At 41.9% G+C, this 15,965-nt stretch overlaps 1 protein-coding gene across 2 annotated transcripts; it reads right to left on the bottom strand.

The window, feature by feature from the left end:
* Nucleotides 1–6,561: 6,561 nt before the first annotated feature.
* Tstd3 (thiosulfate sulfurtransferase like domain containing 3) lies at nt 6,562–13,806 on the bottom strand. Of its 2 annotated transcripts, none has more exons than XM_013110278.2 (4): nt 13,655–13,806; nt 8,798–8,971; nt 8,546–8,705; nt 6,562–7,579 (listed from the first exon to the last, which is right to left on the bottom strand). In XM_013110278.2, exons 1-4 carry the CDS (start codon nt 13,722–13,724, stop codon nt 7,423–7,425), a joined length of 561 nt encoding a protein of 186 aa, XP_012965732.1. In that variant the 5' UTR covers nt 13,725–13,806; the 3' UTR covers nt 6,562–7,422. The 2 variants fall into 2 exon arrangements, with proteins under 2 accessions (XP_012965732.1, XP_005066281.1); XM_005066224.4 differs by having other exon boundaries at nt 7,436–7,690.
* Nucleotides 13,807–15,965: the final 2,159 nt, after the last annotated feature.

The raw sequence follows: 15,965 nt of genomic DNA, 5'->3' as shown, positions 1-15,965 counted from the left end.
GACCCCTGTCTCATCCCACCTGCTGCCTGCCTCTCTTTCCCATTCCTGCTTTCCTTTTAACTTAGTCATTTCTTTGCTATTTACTTCAACATTTCCAATTATCAAGCTCTTAATATGGCTCATTTGAGCACTTACTGTGTGCCAAATATACCCTGTGTGCTGAGTTTGAGCCAGTTCTCACAGTAGGTTTACTCCAGAGAAAAGAACTCATTCAGTCATAATTGAAGTAAGCGACAGCTTAGATACAGATTCTGTTCCATAAACCCTAGGCGTCTGAACTCCAAATGCGCTACCTTGCTACCTCTTCTGCTTACCCCTCCCCTTTTACTTATTTTTAGTAGTAAATATTACCCTGCTGTGGAAGATGGAAGATCTTGACTTCTCAAACATTTCCCCTTCACCCCTATGATGGGACTTCTACAATTTATTTATACAGTTTAAGCTGGCACACACCTTTAGTACTAGCACTTAGAGTATGGAGTCAGGAGGATCAGAAGTTCAAGTCTAACCTGATCTACATGTGAAGAGTTTGAGGCCAGCCTGAACAACAGTATCTCCAAATGACAAGGTGTACAATGTTCAGTATATATAGGTATATAGATAATAGTCTTCTATAATCTGATTTCTTTAAGATACTTTATATAAGTTACCTTGGTTATATATATAGTGTTTTACTTTTTGGTTTTTCGAGACAGGGTTTCTCTGTATTGCTTTGGAGGTTGTCCTGGAACTCACTCTGTAGACCAGGCTGGCCTCTTCACAGAGATCCTCCTACCTCCCAAGTGCTAGGATTAAAGGTATGCACCACTATTGGGCTTTGTTTAGTGTCTCTTTTTTTTTTTTTTTCTTTTTTCTTTTTTTTCTTTTTTTTTTTAGTCCAGAATCATTTGTTGTTTGTAGTTTAACAGTCACACTTAGTGAAGACTACTGGGTGTATTGTCCTCCGAGCAAGAATGACTGCTTTCAAGCCAAGTGTCACTGCTGTCGTAGAACTGACTGGATTGTAATTCCCCTTTTCTCTTGTGTAGTTACCAAAGATAGGCATATTTCAGACCTTTAAGGCAAAGCACCTGTTCTTTTTTGAGAGTGCAGTTCTTTCTCTAAGGGTATTAGGTTTTAAATCATTCTTTGCTCTGTTTTGTTTTTTTCCAAGACAGGAGTAGCCCAAGCTGACCTTGAACTCAGATCTGCCTGCATCTGCCTCCTGGGTGCTGGGATTTAAAGTGTGCACCACTACCACACAGTTACTTGCTCCCAGGTTTTTTTTGTTTGTTTGTTTGTTTGTTTGTTTTGGTTTTACGAGACAGGGTTTCTCTGTATTGTTTTGGAGGCTGTCGGTCCAGCCTGGCCTCGAACTCACAGAGATCCGCCTGCCTCTGCCTCCCGAGTGCTGGGATTAAAGGCGTGCGCCACCACCGCCGGGCTGCTCCCAGTTTTAATAGTTTTCTTGACAGTCCTTTTCTTCTGTTTGGTTTAGTCACACTGTTTCAAGTTAAAATGTTGTCATAATTTAAAGAGTCCTACATATTTGAGAAGACAGAAGGATTTTGGAATCTCTGTGTGTTAATATAAGGATAGCTTAGAATCAAAGTTTAAAACTGTCTTTGGGGCTGGAGAATAATTAGCTCAGAGGTTAAGAGCACTGACTGTTCTAGAGGTCCTGAGTTCACTTCCCAGCAACCACATGGTGGCTCACAACCATCAGTGATGAGATCTGGTGCCCTCTTTTGGCCTGCAGGCATACATGCAGATAGAACACTGTAAACATAATAAATACATGAATCTTTTTTAAAAACTGTTGTCAGGGCTGGAGAGATGGTTCAGAGGTTAAGAGCACCGACTGCTCTTCCAGAGGTCCTGAGTTCAATTCCCAGCAACCACATGGTGGCTCACAACCACCCACAATGAGATCTGGTGCCCTCTATGGCGTGCAGGCATACATGAAGGCAGGATGTTGTATTCATAATAAATAAATCTTTTAAAAAAACTGTTGTCAGATTTAATCTTCAAAGAAAACAAAGTCTACCAAGATATCGCCTTCTAGGAGTTTCTCTTCTTTCCCCTTCTCCCTCCTTACTGAAATCGCTCTCCTTTTCTCTCCCCCTCCCTTTGCTTGGTGCTTGTTGTGGGGCATTTACCAGAGAAGACTGCTCAGATATGGGTTTAAGGCAATGGAAAGTCTATTAGCCAGATAGCAACTATACTGAGTATTCAGTATCCCAGTGTAGCCCTGAGCCTTTCTCAGAGTGGGCTTTTTAAGTACAAGTGTTCTGGGTTGACAAACTTCAGCTAACACGAGCAGTTAACCAGAAGCAGCACTGCAGAAGCTGAAAGGTAAGGTTCGTCCATTTAGACACTTTCCGAGAACTATGTGGACTTTGATAGATAGGTCTTTGTTTTGGCTGGTGGTTCAGTCTGCTTGCTGAGTGTTACAGCCTGAATGGTACTTCCATGATGGATCAAGTTGTGCTAAGGTCTGGGAGCCTGTTTCAGTGCTGAAAAAACTTACAATGTTGAAAATGTTAAAAATATTTTTCCCCACACAGGGAACAACATATTTTGCTGCCAGGCATGGGGATTGTTCACTTTTTCATTGGTACTAATTGACTTAGACAGGATCTCCTTACACAGCCCAGGGTTGCCTCATACTACTGATGTTCTTGTGTCAGCCTCTATAATGCTGGGAATAAAGTTATGAGCCACCGTGTTGACTTCTTTAAGAATACATCATTTTGCCTGGCGGTGGTAGTGCACACCTTTAATCTGCACATTCAGGAGACCGAGGCAGGCAGATCTCTGTGAGTTCAAGGCTAACATGGTCTACGGAGTGAGTTCCATGGCTATACAGAGAAACCCTGTCTCAAAAAAGCAAAACAAAGCCGGGCGTTGGTGGTGCACGCCTTTAATCCCAGCACTCGGGAGGCAGAGGCAGGCGGATCTCTGTAAGTTCGAGATCAGCCTGGACTACCAAGCGAGTTCCAGGACAGCCTCCAAAGCCACAGAGAAACCCTGTCTCGAAAAACCAAAAAAAAAAAAAAAAAAAAAGCAAAACAAAATACATCATTTTGGGAGGTTGGAGAGATGGCTCAGTGGTTAAGAGCACTAGCTGTTAGACTGAATTCTCAACACCCACATGGCCAATTTGTAACTCTGGGTCCAGGGCATCTGATGCCCTCTCCTGACCCTTACAGGAGCCAGTCATACAAGTGATGCATAGCCATACATGCAGGCAAAATACCCATCTACATAAAAATAATAAAAGTCTTTAAAGATAATACAGTATTTAGTGTTGGAGAGGTGGCTCAGGTCTAAGAACATTTGCTGCCCTTGCAGAGAACCCAGGTTCAATTGCCAGCACCCACATTGCAGCTTATAACCACCTGTAACAATGGTTCCAGGAGATCCAACGCCCTTTTTTGGCATCTGTGGGCATTGCACACATTTCAGGAACTACCAAGTGCAGAAAAAGACATAAGACTATATATATACATAAAAACAGGTAAATCTTTTTCTTACAAGCTGTGCGTTGGTGGCACATGCCTTTAATCCCAGCACATGGGAGGCAGATTTCTATGAGTTCGAGGCCAGCCTGGCCTACAGAGTGTCCAGGACTGCCACCAAAGCAATACAGAGAAACCCTGTCTCGAAAAACCAAAAACAAATAAAAAAGAATACAAAACCTCTAGTACATTAGATGCTGAATCTGTATCTGCTAAGTGTTATGACACTGTCTGAAGATCAGAGGGTGGAGCTTGCCACTAGCTGACCATAGAGGTCTGGAGCTCTGTATAGACAGACAGGAAGTGAGCTGGCTGGCGGAAAGAGGATATAAGCAGGAAAAAACAGAAACTTGATCTGTTGTCTGCTGAGATGCCAAGGAGGTAAAAGGTGGTTTTTGGCTTGCTCCTTTGATCTGTCAGCATTTTCCTTCATATCTGACTCTGAGTAAATTATTTAGACCAATTAAGAACTCCTTACACTATGATCTTCACATCTGTTCCATGGAATGAGTCAGCAATGAGTGATGAGCAAAGGGGTCAAGACCAGGCTGAAGAAACCCACAAAAACAGCTGACCTGAACAAGGGGAAGCTCATGAACCCCAGACTGACAGCTCGAAACCTAGCACAGGACGCAATCAGGCCTCTGAATGTGAGTTAGTTAGGAGGCCTGTGCAGTCTATGGGGCCTCTGGTAGTGGAACAGTATTTATCCCTCGTGTAGGAGTGGACGTTGGGAGCCCATTCCCCAGAAAGGAATACTCTCTCAGCCTAGACATAGGGGAGAGGGCCTAGGCTCTGCCCCAATGATGTGACAGACTTTGATGATCTCCATCAAGGTCTCATCCTTTCTATGGAGCAGAAAAGGGATGGGATGGGGCCAGTGGGGGCCATGGGAGCATGGAAGGGATTGTTTCTAATTTAAATTAAAATAAAAAAGGGAAGATGGCAGTAATAAGTAACAAACATTAAATAGAATATTAATAATGTTAATACATATGTTTCTCTTCCCTCAGTGGAAACTATCATGAAATTGGCATTCATTATTTCCATAGCTATATTGAAGTGCCTAGTAGTTGATATAATATCATGTTTTAAAAATAGGCTACATAGTATGTTTCTATAATTTGCTCTTAATGTGTGAACCTTCCTTTCTTTTTTTGTTTTGTTTTCGAGGCAGGGTTTCTCTGTATAGCCCTAGCTGTCCTGGAACTCACTTTGTAGACCAGGCTGGTCTCAAACCAGAGATCCTCCTGCCTCTGCCTCCCACATGCTGGGATTAAAGGCAAACCTCTAATTTTTCATCGACATGAGTCTTATCTGTGTCTAATCTGATCTGAAGCCTGTTTAAACATGTTAGGTGTTGTCTTTTGTTGTTCTTTTTGGTTACCAGGAATTAAATCAGGGCCTGTGTTTCCTGCCTAAATGTGATATCCCTAAACTACATCCCTGACCCTCTTTACATTTTTAATAGGTTCTCATTAATTTGCCTAGGTTGTCTTTGAACTCACAATCCTTCTGCCCCATCCTTGCAAGTGACTGAGATTGCAGGCATGTGCCACTGAGCCTAGCTTAGTTCTTTTGTTTTCTAGAACTTCTGTTTGATACTTCTTGTGTTTTTATATAGTTCCCCTTATTTTTGTCATCAAATTACTGAATATACTTTAGCTACTTTACTTTTTTAGTCATGGTTACGTTAATCATTGTGTCTGAAAGTCCAATATGTAAATCATTCTGGTTCTGTTTACGGTCTCTTTGAGGCAGGGAGGGTTTCGTATAGTTCAAGCTTGCCTTGAACTCACTGTGTAGCTGGGTCCTTTAGCTTCTCCTCCTCCTCCTGTCTTCACCTCCCAAGTGCCAGGGTTACAAGCATATACCAAAATACCCAACTCTTTTTTTCCTATTACTGTCTTTCAATCTTAAGATCATATTTATTGCTGGTGGCACATACCTTGAACATTTGCAAGGCAGAGGCAAGTAATCTCTGTGAGTTTGCTGCCATCCTGGTCTACATTCTAAGTTCCGGGCCAGACAGAGCTACAAAGTTAAAACCCTCTCCCCAAAACAAAAAGATCCTGCTTACTGTTGTACTGTTGGGTCTCATAAAGATGACTCCACTCTTGGCTCAAGGGGAGAGTTCAAAACTGCCCTCAGTAAGTCATAAGACCTAAAGGTCTAAAGTGTGGCTACAGTAGGATGTTCCATTTTGACCTTGGGGGTCTTATCTAAATAACAACAGAGTAGGTCTGAGGTGTGGTTACTCTTGATAACAAGAAATTTAATATAAGGTGTGGTTACCAAATCCTTGGATAATTGAGGAAGAAGTCTGTTTCTTCTGTATACATAATACCATGTTCCCCTTTTCCTTTAAGGTATTTAAGAATGGTGAAAAATAAACTCAGTATTGACTGAATCTGCCCTCCTGATTTTATTCCTGTGTCTCTATCTTTTCTTTTAACGTCTTTATCCAGTCTTTTCATCCACACTCCCCCTTTTAGGTACTAACTGTGGGCTGCTGCCCCAGAAAGAGAGCTTCCCACATTGTACCTAACAAGTTTTCGCAGAAGTCTAAACATTATATGTGAAAACTTCAGCTCTGGTTCAGCCAACCACACACTGTCCTACAGCTAAGTCTGGTTTGTATCTCCTTTTTGGCCTGGCCTTGAGGTAAAAATGTTTATTATATTTTCAAATAGTTGAATGATTATTTGGTGACACATGAACATAAAATTAAAACTTTGATATCCATTAGAAATTTTACAGGAGCCGGTGGTGATGGCGCAAGCCTTTAATTCCAGCACTCGGGAGGCAGAGGCAGGAGGATCTCTGTGAATTCCAGACCAGCCTGGTCTTCAAGAGCTAGTTCCAGGACAGGCTCCAAAGCCACAGAGAAACCCTGTCTCTCGAAAAACAAACAAAACCCAAAAAACTATATAAATGAGAAGAAAAAAAAAGGGGGGTCAGAAGAAGTGGTAAAACACAAGTTTGCTACTATTAATGCCCGCACACTGACGACAAGCATATAACCTAACATTCTAAAGAAGCACATTTGCGCTAGCAGGAGTCAAACAGGGATAAGTATTTGTTTTTATTAGTTTTAAAAGGTAAAAACACATACCTTTGTGTTTGGTAAGTTTTGACACACACATCCGACATTTAAGTCATGCCACAGAAGATTTCTACTATCCTACAAAATTTCCGAACCTATAGGTTAGATTGCCTTCCACAGTCGTAATCTGGGAAATTTGTATCCTCACATTACCTTTCATTTTTAAAATTACATTGTTACACATTGTCATGAGTCTTCAGATGCTGTAAATGTGTTTTCTTGTTCAGGGTTTACTTCTTTGAACCCCAGATCCTTTCTTTTGAAACAGAGTCTTGTTGTGATACTTTGTTTGCGTTCTTACACACAAAGCTTGGCTGAAGATCAGAGGGTGGGAACTAGCTACTAGTTAATCATAGAGGCCTGGAGGTCTGCACAGACTGGGGACACATAATGATAAGGCAGGGCAGAGAGGAAGTACTAGAAGCGTAGACAGGAGCTCCGCCCTTTTCAGGGTGAGTCAGAAAGGTAAGAGATGACTGTGTGGCCAGTCCTTCTCTGATCTTTCAGCTTTTACCCCGATATCTGACTCCGGATTTTTATTATTAAGACTAATTAGGATCATGCATCAGGGTCTCTGAAGTCCATGCTGGTCTCAAACTTAGAGCCATCTGTCTGCCTCAATCACCTGAGTATTGGAACTACAAGTATGCATCTAAGACCGATGCTTAGTTGTTGTTTAAGATTGGGACTGCTTGTTAACACACTATTTTTGCTTTTAGCATGATTCCACTGGATTAGATAATACAGGCTACCTGATATTTTGGGATACCAACTACTTAAGAATTGAGTGTAGAATCTGAGGATTTCAATGGCAATTCATATTATCTTAGTCCTCAGTAGACTGAAGATGTTCCAGCGGAGCAGTATCTTCGGTTCACAGACGAGGAAACCAATTACCAAAGTGGTTATAAAGAATCCATTAGCCTTTGATGTCAAGACTGGAGTTTTCTTTTGCTTCATCCATTGTCCTTGACTGTGTGAATACAAGGACAGAGTCTCTTATTCCAAAACTCAATTTTCTTGTTTGTTCTCTGACATTTCATAGGTTACCCATTCCTTCCAGCCTCCAGCATAGTGCTGAGCACTGAAAACATACAAAATAGTGGCAGGTTTCATAACAGAACATTGGGAGGAACTTTGCAATAGCTACTCAACCATACTATCTAGATTCTGTCTTTCTAAAAAAATGTCTCTATACTGTGTTTATTAACAGTTTTTTTTTTCCTCCTATAGTAGTAGCGATTAAAGCCAGGCATGCGAAGAACATGAGGAACCACTGAATTATACCACCAGCTCTAAGACACTTTCTTTCTTTCTTTCTTTCTTTCTTTCTTTCTTTCTTTCTTTCTTTTCTTTTCTTTTTCGAGACAAGGTATCAATGTAGCTCTGATTGACTTTGCATTTTTGTTCATATGTGCATACGTGTTTTGTCTATGCCACATGCATACCTGGCACCCTAAGAGAAAAAGGCATCAGGTCTGTCAGATCTCCTGCAACTGGAGTTACAGACAGCTATGAGGTACTATGTGGATGCTAGAAACCAAACCTGGGTCCTCTGGAATTGCAGCCAGTGCTCTTAACCATTGAGCAATCTCTTCAGCCCTGCCCCCTCCCCAAAAGATTCTTTGCTTTGTTTGTTTGATTGGTTTGGTTTGGTTTTTAAAGATAGGGTGTCTGTACAACAGTCCTGGCTGCCCTGGAACTCAGATTTGTAAATCAAACTGGCCTCAGAGATCCACCTGCCTCTGCCTCCTGAGTATGAGATTCTTAAATAGACTAAGATGGTTATTTTCATTTTTGTTAGGATGCAGATTGAATCCATGGCTTTTTTATATCCTAGATAATTATGCTACCACTGAGCTATAGTCCCAGCATCCCAAATGGCTATGTAACATTGCAATCCACAGTGCACAATATAGTTTTTTCTTCATTCACATACCTGTTAAAGCCCAGAGATAATGCTGTGTCCATGGCCTGCTTACTTCTTACTCCAGCGAAACAAGAAAACACTAGACTGTCAGATTTGGATGGCTTCACTTCATTATACTTCTCTTTGAAGTCCCTTGGATTCATCTGTAGAGCTTCACCTACCTCATCCACTGGAAGAAAATGTTACAGCAGTCAAATAAGTTTTGAATATAATCAGTTATTAAGCATACCAATGAATCTGTTTAAAACACACATCACTTACACGGTATATTGATTGATCCAGGTATTTTTCCATGCTCAAGAATTTCCCATGTATCTCTAACATCAATTAACATAATATTTTTGGAGTTCAGTAGGTTTTTTAGTTCCCTATAAGTGACATCCTTAGAAAGAGCAGAGTAAAAATGTTGGCTGCTTCCCCATATTGACTTCAAACCTATAAAAACAAAAATTAGACATTGATGTAAACAGCTATAAGTAGGTTATAGTTAGATGACATAACTGAGTTCACGTTTTTACTTTAATAAACTCTGGATACACATACTCTGTTCCTGGTTCCTGACTTGGAAGTACATAGAACTTCTCAGAGTGGGAGATGATACCTTTGGAGTCTGGAGATCTACTAGGTTAACATGTCCAAGCTTTACAAAGACGGCACACCCGAGTTCCATGAAGATGGAAACACTTGCATTTAAGATTCCTCTCAATCTCATACTAAGACTTCTTCAGCAGGTTATCCATCTTTTTCTTTTTTCTTTTTATACAGGGTTTCTCTGTAGCTTTGGAGCCTCTCCAAAAACTAGATACATAAACCTGAGGCTGGCCTCGAACTCACAGAGATCCACTAGTCTATGCCTCCTTAGCGCTGTGATTAAAGGTGTGCACCACCACCACCCGGCTTGTATTCTTTATTAAATCGTTGAAAATAAACTGATAAAAAATGCTTACCTGATTTCTGTTAGGGAATTACTGACAATGGAGAAGGAGTCATGGGCATCTTATTTATGTTCAGTTGGTCAGAAATAAGGAAAGCTAGGACTTGGGAGTCATGTCTAAAATAAGGACAGTTTTGCTGCAAAACCCTTGTGGTGCCTTCAGGAACTGGGTAGTTGGTTCAGAATTAAGTTTTAAGACTCAAATAGAGAATTAAATTATAATATGTAAGCCCCTGCTCAGCCCTGACATACCTAAGAGGAGAGCGGTGCAAGCAGAGCACAGAAAAGCATCTTCCAATCTGCGCACACTCTGACTGGGCAGCAGTGGACAGCCTGTGTTCTTGTTCTTAACGCTTACAGCTGGCCTCCCACTTCAGATTCTCCCCAAACCCTTTAGCTAGGAAGACCTTAGGAACCTGTCAACCATTTAATAATTGTTATCGGTTCAGTTTGTCAATCCCACTCTTAGATGACAATAGTGTAGAAAAATTCAGTTACATTTCTCTTTGCAAATAAAGATAGCAACTTGTATGTCATAGGGTTTCTGTTGTCATAAAACACCATGACCAAAAATTTCTTGGGGAAGAAAGGGTTTGTTTCATATCATAGTTCATAAGTCCATCACTTAGGGAAGCCGGGGGCATGAATTCAGGAGGTGGGAACTGAGGCAGAGGCCGTGGAGGATTGCTTCATGTTGTCTTGTTCTCCATGGCGTACTCAACCTGCTTTCTTATACACCCCAGGATTACCTGCGTGGGGTGGCACACCTACAGTGGATTGGCCCCTCCTACATAAATCTTTAATAAAGAATATGCCCCTGCCAGCCATGGTGCCACACAACTTTAATTCCAGCACTTGGGAGGCAAAGGCAGGTGGGTCTCTGTGAGTTTGAAGCCAGCCTGATCTGTGAAGCAAGTTCCAAGACAGCCATTGAGAAACCCTGTCTCAAAAAGGGGGGTGGTTGGGGTATAAGTGTTTGTGTCAGGCCTGTAAAGCTTAGAGGTATTGATAATACCAAATATTGGCCAAGGTCTGATGAAATGGATTCTTTTTTTTTGTTTTGTTTTGGTTTTTTTTGTTTTTTGAGACAGGGTTTCTCTATATTGTTTTGGAGGCTATCCTGGAACTGGCTCTGTAGACCAGGCTGGTCTCAAACTCACAGAGATCCGCCTTTCTCTGCCTCCCGAGTGCTGGATTTAAAGGCGTGCGCCACCAAGCCAGGCTGAAATGGATTCTTACACATTGCCATTAAGAACTCTTAAAGGGGGACTAGAGAGATGGCTCAATGATTAAGAACATTTACTGCTCTCCCAGAGGACCTGGGTTTGATTCCAAGATTTATTTGATGGTGGTTCACAACTATCTGTAACCTCAGTTCTGAGGGATCCAGGACCATCTTTTCCCCTCTTCAGGCACCAACTATGTAGGTGAGACATGCATGTGAACAAAATACCTGTACACATAAAATAATAATAAATATATAGGTTTTTGTTTTTGTTTTCAAGTCAGGATTTCTCTGTGTAGTCATGGCTGTCCTGGAACTCACTCTGTAGACCAGGCTGACCTCAAAATCACAGAGATCCGCCTGTCTTTGCCTCCCAAGCACTGATTAAAGATGTGTGCCACCACTGCCTAGCTTCAGAATTAGTGTTTTAAAAGGTTACAATCAACCTATTCAAATAAAAGACAGCAGGCTAAATTCACACACTTTCTATGTGTCATGGTAAGAAACTGAAAACTATGTAACTTCATTAATTATGTAAAGCTTGGTTCTAGTCCTGTTTAAGGACATAGAAAATGTGCCCACAACAAGGAGCTCTTGAAACTGGATCAAAGATAACATCTTTGTCTTGTAATCAAAAGGCAGACTTTTAACCTCCTGTAATTCAGCTATACTCACTTGTGAGGTAGTAGGCAATGAAGACAAGTGTCCTTGCCTTTCCAGTCAGTGATCAACACGTGAAGCAACAATGTATTTTCCTTTATTCTCACATTCCCCTAGTCTCTCAACGGCATGAGCCTACACTGCACACTATTATTCCACATCAAGCTATCAGTGTTTTGTATACCATATCCTCTACTTGTAAATTGACCACTTGGTCTAGTGTTCAACCAAAGAAACATTCATCTGTTCTTACACTGAAGAAAAAAATGACTGAGTCTTAAGTTTTGGAGAATATATATTTACATATATGTGTAAGATATGAATATATATGTTTATATAGATATTGGAGTATGTATATAAAATCTCCCTTCTCAAGCCATGAACCAAAATAAACCCTTTCTGAAATTGCTTTTGTCTGGTATTATGTTATAACACTGAGAAAACTAATGAATACATGCTGTTGGGTTTAAATAAAATTAATGTATATACATAGTGCAATCAGTAATTATTCCTGTTTTTCATTAATTATACCATACTTCTCTTTCTAAAAGAAATATCTGTCCCTTCATATCTACAGGGGACACCTACTCTCCTTTCATACCTATTTAATATTTCTTGTCATTTCCCTTTAACAATTCTAGGTATCCATTCTACTAAAATACTTGTTTGTATACATAGGGTAGTTTACACAATGATGATCAAATAATTTTATAATAAAAATCTGGAACTGAGAATTTTTATTACTGACTGGTTAGTAACTGTAATACATGCCCACTATGGAATATATGCAGGTTTTAAAATCTAAATAGCTAAGTGAATCAAAATATATAGAAGTATACACACAATACAAACATATAATGCCAACTTTTGTCTCTGACTGTAGAAAAACTTGAAGTCATTGTGTCCATATCTGAAGAGTGGGATTTGAGTTGTTAAAGGAGATCTGTGGATGTGTTGTTTTGTTATTTTGCTTTATTTTAGCGAGAAAATAACCATGTACTATTTGTGTGCCTTCTAAAATACAAAAAAAAAAAAAAATTCGAGGCAGTGATGGCGCAAGCCTTTAATCCTAGCATTCAGACACAGAAGCAGGCTGATCCCTGTGAGTTCAAGGCCAGCCTGGTCTACAAGAGAGTCCTAGGATAGACTCTGAAGCTACACAGAAAAACCCTGTCTCAAAAACAAACAGTACACAAAGGCACCTTCCTCTGGCACTGCGTTCAAGTCAAGATCCGAGGCTCTTTCAGTTCAGTCACTGGACTGGGCTGTGGACTTGTGTCTGTCTCCCTCTCACCCACTCACGTATAAAATGTGAACTCCTTACGGAGTTGTATCCCCTCTAGGAGGCCTGGCAGATTTGTCTAGTGTTGCTACGAAAAGGTGAAAGAAGACAGTTTGCACAGAAAACCCCATCTTCAGTAACAAAAGATGTTAAGAAAGGAGCAAGAGGCCTTTAATCCCAGCACTCGGGAGGCAGAGGCAGGCGGATCTCTGTGAGTTCGAGGCCAGCCTGGTCTACTGAGTGAGTTCCAGGACAGCCTCCCTGTCTCGAAAAGCCAAAATAAATAAATAAATAAAAATAAAAAAGAAAGGAGCAAGAGAGGCTAGCTTGCTGGGCCCATAAAGCTGCTTCTGTGGAAGAAAATAGACGTCAAAGAAGGGGCAGTATTTAAAATAAAATAATAATAGTAATAGTAAAACGAGGGGTGCAGGGGAGGAGCTGAAGCCTGGACTGAACTTTAGACTCAGCTAGGTCAACAGTTACGTTTTCTCCTACTCCCAAATTTGCAAAATTAATGGGGGGGAGAGAGAGAGAGAGAGAGAGAGAGAGAGAGAGAGAGAGAGAGAGAGAGAGAGAGAGAGAGAGAGAGAGAGAGAGAGAGTTTGGTGTTTGTGTGTGGGGGGGTTCTGGTTCATGAAGAGATGGGCTTATCCTCTGGTAGGTCACAATGTAAGTTAAAAGTCTGGGTTTGTAAATTAAGCCGCTCCGGAGCCTTCCTGCCGACTCCACTGAGTGGCGGATTGACCTTCATCATTCAAACTTGCACAATTCATTCTCATTATAAATAACCCTGGTGCCATGTTTACTCTGTCGCTGTGTTCATCTGCGCATCTCCAGGCTGGGAGAGCATGGGATCCGGAGGGAAAAAGGAGCATGTGGGCACTGCATACCTTACGTGCCAAGAGGGGCGAGCTTCGCTTATATTAATAACTGGAAGTCTAACGAGAGCACGCTCAATGTCATCCTCTCCCTGGCACCCGAAATCGGGTGGTTTTGTTCCTCGGGAATCAAGCTCACCTCCAAGCGCAGCCTCCACGGATCTTAGCGCCGCTCTGCGTGAGGTCCCAAGCACTCGCCTAGCCAGCATCCCCGAGGGCTCTCCGGGACCCCTAGTGCAGCCGACCACTTCCTCCTCCTCCTCCTCCTCCTCCTTCCTGCCTCCTCACCACCGGCGCTGTCCAGGCTCTTGAGCGCCCCGCTGTCAGCACTGGCAGAACGGAGTACTGCCACACAGTTAATATTTTACTATAGTCATGTCTTTGGAGGACTACCTTAATTAGGTTAACTGATATAGGAAGACCCAGACCGCTCTGAGTGGCACCAATACCTAGACAGAGGGCCCTGAGATATTTTAAGACTAGGGGAATGGAAGGGCTGAAGAGATCAGTGAGCGGGACTCAATGCAGTCTTCTGACTTTGCTGGCACACAAACCCATAGACACTTGGCACTCACTCTCACACACATACATAAAAAGAAACATTCCACTATTTAAAAGTGGCAACATGAAGCTGTACACAAACAAGCGAACGTGCACGTGTTCATTTCTCTCTGCTCATGACTGCGTGTAATGTTAGAAGGAAGAGCAGGGTCCCAAAGAAAGAGACCACCATTCCAACCTGACTCTTGATAAAGAGGTGCACTGGGAAAGCTAACACACAGAAAGTGCGCTTGGCTTTTATTCAAACTTTGGTGGTGACTGGTGTTAACCGTTGGCTGGGGTCTGAAGTCGCTGTCGCAATCTTTTTTTTTTTTTTTTTTTTTTTTTTTTGGTTTTTCGAGACAGGGTTTCTCTGTGGTCTTGGGGGTCTTGTAGACCAGGCTGGCTTTCACAAAGATCCGCCTGCCTCTACTTCCCGAGTGCTGTGATTAAAGGCTTGCGCCACCAACGCCTGACTGATGTCCCAGTCTTAACTGAAACGAACTGGTGACTAGAAAGTGAAGGAGAACGGAATTACTGCTCTAGGCCATCAAATTCCTGGAGTGCAGTAGTGGACCTTTGTGTAAACAAAGGTTTTACTGGGTGCTGATGGGAATTAAAACATTTGAACTAAGTCTGACAAGAGCGAGGGAGGGGGAGAGTAAAAATATTTAAATTCCTTGTCCGAAACACAAGTTTCATAGTTTTTGTTATGATAAAGGGCAAGGGGAACCTTGGCAAATTCCATGGCAGGTGAGGATGACTAACACGCCAGGCAGACAGAGCTTAAGTGAGAAGTTTTATTAGAAAGGGAGGGGGGAGGAAAGAGAGAGAACAGAGGTAAAGAGACACAGAGACAGAAGACAGAAGAAAAGAAGGAGACAGGAAAAGTTCTGTCTGCCCCAGGGGAACCTCAGGGAAGAGAGAGAAAGAGAGGAGCAGGAAAGAGAGTGTAAGTGGGCGAGGATCTTTGTTTGTTTGTTTGTTTGTTTGTTTGAGACAGGGTTTCTCTGTGCCTTTGGAGGCTGTCCTGGAACTCACTCTGTAGACCAGGCTGGTGTTGAACCCGAGTGCTGGGATTAAAGGCATGTGCCACCACCGCCTGGCGGGGGCCTTTCTTTTAAAGGGGTCCTTAGTACCTGCATGCAGGCTAGCAACCTTGGAACCCTGGGGCTGATCAAGGTACTGCCTGAGTGCATTCTGCCAGGTGACAGGGGCAGGACAGCATAATGCTTGAATCCTGACAGTATTGATACAAAAGTCCTATATTTGGTATTTCTTACAGTGGGCTATTGTCTAGTTGTCTTGAGTTCTGCTGCTTTGACTTCCCAACATGATAGGCTTCTTTTCTCCTCTAAATTGCTTGTTGTTGGGGTATTTTATCACAGTAACAGAAATGAAATTGTAACAGGGCCCCAGACCTTGGTAGGCTTGGAGATCTTAGCACAACTGACTCATGATAGAAATGTCATTCAGGCTGTGAAACTCAGCACAGGCTGTAAAAACTGCACCACCTGCCAAAACTTTCAAAGTCCACAGTTCTTAGAAAGTCTCTAAATGGGCTAACCTTGCCTTTTGACTTCTGCTTCTGGCTAACTGTTCTTGTTAACTGAAGTATGTCAACTCAGAACATGGTTTTTGTGCTTTAAAGCTCATCCTGAGAAAGGCACAGGGCTACACTGGAACCCTGAACACCCAGTATGGTAACAGCTGACTAGCAGAGACTTTCTTTTGACTTAAACCCATGTCTGAGCAGTCTTCTCTGGTGAATAGCCAACCATAAAATGAGAAAAACGTTTAATATTTGTCTCTTTGAGTCTGATACTTAACACGATCTCTAGTTCCGTTCACTTTCCTGCAAATAGCCATTGCCAACTCTAAATGGGGCTTGCAGTCTCTGGAGATTTTGG

The sequence above is a fragment of the Mesocricetus auratus genome, unplaced genomic scaffold, assembly GCF_017639785.1.
Source record: "Mesocricetus auratus isolate SY011 unplaced genomic scaffold, BCM_Maur_2.0 Super-Scaffold_6730, whole genome shotgun sequence".
NCBI classification, from domain to species: Eukaryota; Metazoa; Chordata; class Mammalia; order Rodentia; family Cricetidae; genus Mesocricetus; species Mesocricetus auratus.
Note: the sequence above shows the minus strand (reverse complement) of the source record. Positions and strands in the feature narration are given on the sequence as shown.